The sequence below is a fragment of the Tupaia chinensis genome, unplaced genomic scaffold, assembly GCF_000334495.1.
Source record: "Tupaia chinensis unplaced genomic scaffold, TupChi_1.0 Scaffold138400_2, whole genome shotgun sequence".
In the NCBI taxonomy this organism is placed as follows: Eukaryota; Metazoa; Chordata; class Mammalia; order Scandentia; family Tupaiidae; genus Tupaia; species Tupaia belangeri.
Window position 1 is genome coordinate 68,621 of NW_006198298.1, and position 8,597 is coordinate 77,217.

The following is an 8,597-nucleotide window of genomic DNA, read 5'->3' on the forward strand; positions in this document are numbered from 1 at the left end:
GGTCTGAGTACTTTCAGCCAGGTGGGAAGGGACCTCTCCAAGACAAAGTATGTCCAAGCACTGGCAGTCTGGTCATCATAGCTTTTCCTCTTCACAGAGGGGAAAGTTAGGAGGGAGAGGAGGTGGGATTTGAATCCAGCTCTAATGAATAGTCACATAGGCCCAGGTACCTGCTCTCTATGCCTCACTGGTGCCTCCATTTCTTCATGAGCAGAGGGCAGGAAGAGGCAGCAATTCCCGTTTTCTCTGCCCAGGAAACTGACAGCTGGGCTGCAGTCGAGCCCTGAGGGTTAGTCACTATTTGAACTAGACTGCTTCAGGAAGTCCCTTCTTTCCCTGGAACCAGCAGGGCAGGCCACATCTGGGTTATTAATTCTTTATTAGGATTCAGGTTCCAAACAAGGTAGAAAGCAGCGGCAAGAGGGACTCAGGGAGTGGGCTGATGAGGGAACACCAGGCTTGGCTGGCCCAACCACTGCCAGAGGTGGAAGGGGAGCCCTGGGTTGGAAGGGGTCTGGAGAGGCATGGACTGGGGCCAGCCTACAGGGGTGGGCAGGGGTCAGCGGATGGTGTATCGTACATAGGGGACCTCGACATCTTCGCCGCTCTCGTCGTTGCAGCACAGCTCAAGCACCAGCGCCCGCACATGGCGGCCCAGCTTTCGCTTCGACACACGGCTTACGATCTCTGTCATCCTGGGAATGGGGAGTGGGAGCAGAGGGTCAGGGAGGCAAGAAAGTAAGAGAGACAGGACAAATAGCCTCTTTGCCTAGGGATCCTAGGGGCCAAGGAGGTGAAGGGCAATAAACATGGGTAGAAGAGCTGCAAGTAGAGGCCCTCTAGGCCCTGTAGGGCATCCCCAAGCCTGCCCAGTGCCCAACTCACGGCTGATCCAAGCGTTCCTTGAGCTTGGCAGCTGGCATGAAGAAGGAATAGAGCATGGACACGCCCTGGGACAGCATGGTGATCTCCAATTTGTGCTCTGTCTGGAGAGGGGAAGAGGGCAGTATTGTCATGGGAGTGAAAAGGCCAGAAGTCCTCTGCATACTCCACCCCTCAGGTAGGGTGAGAGAAGAGAAAGGGTATTTACCTTAAAATAGTCAAGGAACTGTTTGAGTGTCATCTCCTCACCATTAGGCTGCAGTCCTTGGACCTCAAAGCGATCCCACAATGTCCATTCCTGGTTATAGTACTGCAAGACGAGGAGGGGAAGAGTAGCATTGGGCCAGTACCCCATCTGTCTAAGCCTCCCTACTCAAACAGACACATTAGGTCAGAGCACAACCTTTTTTTTGTTCAAAATTCCACTCACAGCCTCCATCTCACCCTGAGTAAGCACCGACCCTTACAACAACTGACAAGGCCCTACGCCATTGGAATCCTCCTAGTCTCTGCTCACCTCTTACCCCATCTTACCACTCTGCTCTGCTGACTTTGTATTCCTCAAATGTGCCACACATACTCCTTCCTCCATACCTTTACAAGACTGGTCCCTCTGCCTGGAACGTCTCCCTGAAGCCTGCAGGGCTTGTCCCCTCACCTCCAAATCTGCACTCAAATAACTTTTCAGCAAGGCCTTTCCTAACCATTCTACATTTAAAAATCCCAAACCCATACCCTCACACCCTAGTATTCTCAAGTCTTGACCGCGGTTCACGTCCTGGACCCAGTGGCTTAAAACACGCCGGGCACGTGTGCGTGCATGCCCAAGATCCTGAGAGGAGAATGGAGGAGAAGGGATTGCGGCATGACCATCCCTCCTTGGGGATGATTTCTCGCTTTCTGTCTCTATGTCTCTCTCTGTCTAGCGAGCGCATGCGCCCTATAGCGAAAACCTCTCCAAAAAAATAAATAAATAAGTTTTTTTTTTTCCCTTCCCGGTTATCGAGAGAGACTTTGTGCACACATGTGCAAGAGAGGGAAGCACCCTCCATAGGGTCTGGGTCACACTGTAATCTCCCCTTCCTCCAGTCCTGCTTGTTCAATCTTAGGTGCTTGCACACATTATCTACCAGGCTGGGGATTCTAACCCTGGTCACCACGTGACCTCTAGCACTGAAGCTCTACATGCTATTGACTCCGCCACCATGGCTGGGCTCCATTCAATCTTCTATCTCTATAAACTTGACTCTTTTAGGTACCTCATATAAGTGGAATTACATTGTTGCTGGGGACACTCAACCTGTGTGTGTTGTGGGGGGCCTCTGCCCAGGCGTAAAAGCCTTTGGCTTCTCACAGGAAAGAATTCAAGAGCGAGCCCTTGAATGAGAGTGAAAGCAAGCCTACCAAGAAAAGTGCACAGAGCAGACTACTCCATAGGTGGAGCAGCCTCATAGGAGGAGTGAGTGAACCGTTTCATTCCTTTCTCCGAGTGGAAGGGGAGAGCTATTACCTGAAAGCAAAGAGAGGAGGGCTACACCATAGGCAGGGCAGCCTTTCAAATCCTCTTTGAGTTGTTTTCTTTTCTGGTTTCAAGATCTATTTGGTGAATTTAACCTGCATACCTAAAGGGCACCTATGCACAATAGGTGCCAAATAAACACTTGAATCAATTATTGAATGAAGCAAGTAAGGCACTTTAGCATGGTAAGCACCCAGTAAATGCTGCTGCTATTACTATGTTAAGCTCTCAAGGCACAATTCAAATATCCCATCTTTTCTGAGCATTTTCATAGGCAGAGTCAGACCAGTGCTTAGCATGTAGCAGATACTCAAAACAATACGGCTAATGAATACATGCATAAGAGGTGTACAAAAGGAGTAGGTACACATCAACAGAAACCCTCGCCTAGTGATGGGGTATGATACGAACCAGAGCCAGCTCTACAGACACACCTGCCCACAAACCCACCTCCCGATATAGGCCCCCACCTGGTGACGTGGTGCAGCAAGGGGTTCAGAGAAGCCGAAGAAGGGCAGGGCCAAGTTGAGGAAACCATTCTTGTAGGAGTCAAGCTGTCGGTGCCCCTGCACTACCTTGTACAGCTCCAGACACACAAGGCCAACCACGGCTGCTGTGGTTGTGGCAATGGCTGGGATGATCTTCCCTGCAATCAGCTTGCTCTGTGAGACAGAAAGGGACCAAGGGAGGCGATAATCATGTTACAAGAGGCTCAAAGTCTACAGAAGGGGCCAAACTTGGGGAACTCCAGCCTAGGAGTGGGTAGAACATTGGGTCTAGATTCCCCTTACCTTGTGGCGGTCTGCAGGGGGAATGTCATAGTTTTCTGCTCGGAGGTTGGATGCAGCCACGATGAAATCCATATGGAAGTTGCTATCATCATCCTGTTATGAATGGAGAAAGATAGTGGGGGCAGGATCAGATGAGGAAGAGGCTTCCTGCCTCTAGGGACATAAGTATCCTCCACTGCAATCACCTGTTGGACCCTCCCAGGTCACAAAGAGATGGCTGGGAACACCTACTCATTCAGAGTCACGTGGCAGGTCCCATGATCTGATAACTTATAAAGGCCCGGGGCTGGCTTCAGATCCCCAGAGACCTATTCCTTCCAGCCCGTCCATGTTCATCCCACCCCGCTGCCCTACACAGGGCCCCTAACCAGCACCTTCTCAAAATCAATAGGGTACATCTTGAATCCAGGGAGCTTGTCTGGGCTGGGCAGTGTGGCCTTAAGCTCCTCTAGACGGCTGTCATCTGCACAAAGAGAAGGACACCATCAGCCCTTTAGATCCCAGGTCAGGGTCTGAGGTGGAAATGGGAATGTGGGGTGGAACAAAAGGTATTCTAATGGATTTAGAAAGGTCAGACATCCTGGGAGAAAGAAGGGAGAAAGGGGAGAGGTAGAGCAGGGGAACAGGGTACAAACTTGAACAAGACAGAGAATGAGGTACAGGATATCAAGAGAATGCTTTCTAGAGATACTACAGAACAAAAATGAAGACATTAGGAGGAAGTGCAACTGAAGAAATCAAGAACAGAGGTCATCACCTTGGGGAGAATGATGGAGGGGAAGATGGGGAGATACAGATGGGAAAAGATATATGGAAGGGATGTTGGGGGAAACATAAATATACAGGGAAAATATAGATGGGGAGATAAAAAAAGGGTATGAAGAAAGGAATGAGGGTATATATGGAGGATGAGGCAGACGGGAAGAAATATATAAGGAGAAAGGTAGCAGAAACTTATGGAGGAGACTAAGGGAGATGTGGAGGGAAAAATGAGAGGAAATACACAGAGAAGACCATGAAGGGGTAGATGCTTCAAGATGTGGACATGAAGGGAGAGATGAGAGGAGATGTATGGAAGGTATGTTGCGGGGGGGGTGGGGGGTGTTGCTGGGGGGGGGGGGGGGTGGCAGAGCAACAGATACATTACAGACACAAAGAAGGGAAGGGGGTCAGTACACTATGCCCAAACTACAGAGGGTAATCCCAGGATGACAGTGACATGCAGAAACATGGGGGCAGTGGTATAGATAGGAGATGGAGAAGATCTAAGGGGAAATCTGGAAGGAGATGAAGCAGGCAAAAAAAAAGGAAAGAGACCATTGGTGGAAAGCATACCCCTGAGATGAACAATCAAGAAACAGAGAAAGAATAAAACCAAGGCAAATACACACAGCAAGAGAAAACAAACAGCTTACTCCCAAGGGCCAGAGAGTGGGAAACAGAAGGCAGGAGGGAGAGAATTCGCCCCAGTGCTCTCCATGTCACAGTGGAAAGGAGGCTCAAAGGAAGGAGTAGGTAAGCTTCAGACCTGGGTCCCAGAGCAGAGCAGAGCTGGGGCAGAGGACTGGTCGGGAGGATGGACCAGGCCGGGGATGAATGAGGGCAATGACTCCTGGCCAACTGGCCCAACCCCCTCACCAACAGAGGCATTGGCGCTCTGCAGCTCCTGGTCAGAAACATGGATCTTGACGCCAGACTTGGGGGTGAACTCGGGAACCTGCACAGATTGCAGGAGTGTGGCCACAGCAGCTCGGTCCCGAGAGCCTGTCAGCCCGTAGGTCTGGGCAAACAGGTTGGCAGCAGCCATCACGTAGTCCAGGTGCAGGGGCTGGGAGAAGGCAGGGCAGGCAGGGCAAGCACATCAGCCCTCGACTCGGGAAACTGCCCCTTCCTTCCCACCCGCCCACCTTCACCTGACCCAGGAGAGTCCAGAGAAGAGACTTATTTTGTTGACATCGAAGGTAAGTGGGTGTGGACAGCGCTTAGGCCCAGACCAGAATGGGGCTCCTGAGCTTGTGAGCTAAAAGATGGAAAGATTTTTGAGGAGCAGGACCTGAGAGTGGAGGCCTTTCTGACAATCCTGACTCTTCAACTCTAACCTTTGACATGCCTTGTACCCTCATTATCCCTACTTGGCACTTGAATGGGGCTGGAATTGGCCACAAAAGACCCAGGCTAAGGTGGACTAGGGGGGACCCGGCCAAGGAAATAACTAGCCATTCCTGGGCATCTGCTCTGTGCAAAACACACAGCCACTTAAGAAACTCCTATGGGTTAGCAGATAATGTAGTAACTTAACGTTAATAAACACTAACTCATCCTTACAAACTCACGTGAGAGAGGTACATTGCTATTACTTCTACTTCACAAGTGAGGAAACAGATGCAGAGAGAAGTCTGGTGACTTGAACTGAGTTGGATCAGAGCTGGGATTTGAACCCATGTTAATTCCTGTGCTCTTAAATCCTGAATTCCTCCCCTGAAGCCCGTTAGCCCTGACTGGAGTAAAGTCTGACTCAGCCCCTACCCACAGGTAAGGAAAACATAAACCAAGTCTCCTGCTTGAAGGAAAGGAGACTGGGAAAAATAAGGCAGGCTGAATCCTTCTTCTGAGATCCCAAGCCTCAGGGCACCTGCCACACCTGGACTAACTGGGAGGAGCCATAGGTGGCTCCCATCTCAGCACAATGCATTCTGCCAGTGGACCCAACAGGCTGGCATTACCTGGTCAGGAGGGAAGTTGTGCAGCAGCTGCCGGATGTTGTTAGAGTACTGGGTGTGCCAGTGGTGGCAGGCCCAGGTCACACAGTCGGCCCAGGTCTGTGGTCGCTGCAGCACCAGGCTACGCTGCACAGCCTCCAGCACCTCCAATGGCTGGGTGCCTGCCAGCCGCAGTGACCGCTCCACAAACTTGGGGTCTCTATCAGGAATTGGAGTGGCAAAGGCAGGATTACACAGTGGCCCTAGGAGTGGGCTCCAGGGCATTCCCACTTTCTCCATGAAAGCTAGTCCTGACCCCCAGCAGTGTGAGGCCTGGGCATTCACTGCTTTATTTGTGAGTGTGCCTGGTGCGGCATGTTCCACTGGTGAGGAAAGCAGGCAGGAGGCCTTGGCTTGCCACAGGGGATAGGGCGAGAGGGCATCTGAGTTACTCACGTAAGGTACTGGTTGACGTTTTCTGCCGGCTGCTTAAAGAGTCCTTCAAACTCATCCCGAGCCCACTGCAGACAGAGCAGACCAATTATGTGGGGCACAGGTTGACAACAGGTTTCCACAGGCATTAGGAAGACCCTCAGTGAATAAAGCAACAGGAAGCACAAAGCTACTCTAAGAAAGGAAGATCCCTCCCAACCACTATTCCTCAACCTTCTCACTCCTGGTATCTTAATTAAAAAAAACAATGAGCCCAACCTGGGCAGCAGTTATACACCAGTGTGAATGAGAAAACATTTATTCTTAAGAACTGTGTACCTTGGGGCCAGCAGATGGTGTGGTGGTTAAGGGCAAGGGCACTGGACTCCCACATGGCCGACTGCAGTTCAAGTCCCAGACCTGGCAGCTTGCTCTCTCTCACTCTGACTCTGTCCCTCTCTGGCCAAATTGAAATTTAAAAAAAGTAAATAATTCTTTTTTTTTGTTTTTATTTTTGGGGAGGTTTTTGCTATAGGGCACGTGCGCTCACCAGACAGACAGAGAGAGACTTAGAGACAGAAAGCGAGAAATCACTCCCCAGGGGGGATGGCCATGCCACGATCCCTTCTCCATTCTCCTCTCAGGATCTTGGGCACGCACACACATGCGCCCAGTGTGAGTTTAAGCCACCAGGTCTGGGACACGAACCACGGCCGACTATGTGGGAGTCCAGCGACATAGCCATTACACTAACTGCTGGTCCCGATAACTCATTTACAAAAAAAAAAAAAGAGGAAGAACTGTGTACCCTATCTAGGTCCATCAAAACTTGATAAAAAGGAAAATAAACCTGAGCTGGCCCCATGGTGCAGCGGTTGTTGTGGATAGAAAGATGGATCCCACATGGCCCCTCAGTTTAAAACTTAGCACTGGTGGTTTAAAAAATATACCAGTTGCATGTGTGTGTGTGTGTGTGCCCAAAATCATAATGAGAAGTGGAGGAGAAGGATTGTGATATGACCATACTCCACTGGGGACTGCTTTCTCTCTCTCAAGAGTGCACACAGGGACTAGCAGGTGGCATAGTGGTTAGGTGACTCCCACTTGGCCAATAATGGTCCAAGTCCTGTACCCGGTGGCTTGAAACTCATGCTGGGTGCATGTGTGCCCACGATCCCAAAAGGAAAAGGGATTGCGATGATGCCCTCCCTGCTAGGGGGTGATTTTTCACTTTCCTTCTCACCGTCTCTCTCTCTAGCAAGTGCACACGCCCAAAGGGAAAACCTCCAAAGAAAAAAAAAAAAAAAAAAAGTGTGCGCACAAATACATGTGCCCTCTGACTATAAAAAAGGGGAGGGAAGCGCGCTGGTGCTATGAATAGGGTGGCAGGATCCCACATGGCCAACTGCAGTTTGAATCCTAGAACTGACAGCTTCAGAAACATACCAGGCACATGTGTGTGTGCAATCACAAAATCCCAAGAGGAGAATGGAGAAGGGATTGTGGCATGGTTGTCTCCATGGGAGGAGTGCTTTCTCACTTATCCTCTTTCTCAGGGCTTTGCCCTCTGAGAATTCCTACAACAGTAAATACTGTCATCAGTGAGGTGGCATGGAATATAAAATGTTAAAGGATCCAGGTTCAGATTTCTACTCTGCCACATCTGCCCTCATTCTGTTGATTTGAGACATATGTACTACCACCTTCACTGGTGTGTCTTCCTCTCTATAACACATACTGTGTTAGTAAATACTTACCTTGTGGGGCTGCTAGAAGGAATGAGTAAATACATGCATTTAAAGCTTACTTTAAAGTATATTAGATACATAATGCTCAGTGCTTTAAAACAGCCCCATGAGGTAGATGCTGTCATGCCTATTTTACAAAAGAGGAATGTGAGGCACAGAGAGGTTAAGCTCAAGGTCATGCATAGCCTACTAAGACTGGGGTAGACACACAAATACAAACACAACCCTGGAACCACAGGGTCAAAAGGGAAAATGACAAACAGAACTGTTTATTTCCTTTTCTTGTGTTGCTCCCAACTCCATGTCTATACCAAACATCCTGAGTGCTTTGGCCTCAAACACTGCTTGAAAAAATACCCTTAAGTTCTAGGTGTGTTCACTTTGTAAAACTTCAGCAACGATAAGTACACTGTTCTGCATGTATGTGCTTTGCATGCATTTTGAGTATCAGCTGGGGAAACCTGAATATTAGAGACAAATAACTGAAAGTGACTGTTCAGCATGAACATTTTGTTTTTGTTAGAAA

At 49.6% G+C, this 8,597-nt stretch overlaps 1 protein-coding gene across 2 annotated transcripts in view; it reads right to left on the bottom strand.

Moving 5' to 3' along the window:
- Positions 1 to 360: 360 nt before the first annotated feature.
- UBA1 (ubiquitin like modifier activating enzyme 1) overlaps positions 361 to 8,597 on the bottom strand; it is a 23,925-nt gene continuing 15,688 nt past the window's right edge. For both annotated transcript variants that reach the window (XM_006161272.3, XM_027765467.1), the window contains exons 17-26: positions 6,348 to 6,412; positions 5,916 to 6,111; positions 5,140 to 5,212; positions 4,831 to 5,022; positions 3,567 to 3,655; positions 3,193 to 3,285; positions 2,872 to 3,063; positions 1,091 to 1,192; positions 886 to 986; positions 361 to 695 (exon numbers count right to left, since the gene is read on the bottom strand). In XM_006161272.3, the coding sequence (XP_006161334.1) occupies positions 560 to 695; positions 886 to 986; positions 1,091 to 1,192; positions 2,872 to 3,063; positions 3,193 to 3,285; positions 3,567 to 3,655; positions 4,831 to 5,022; positions 5,140 to 5,212; positions 5,916 to 6,111; positions 6,348 to 6,412 (1,239 nt within the window). In that variant the 3' untranslated portion in view covers positions 361 to 559. The remainder of the gene's footprint in view (positions 696 to 885; positions 987 to 1,090; positions 1,193 to 2,871; positions 3,064 to 3,192; positions 3,286 to 3,566; positions 3,656 to 4,830; positions 5,023 to 5,139; positions 5,213 to 5,915; positions 6,112 to 6,347; positions 6,413 to 8,597) is intronic.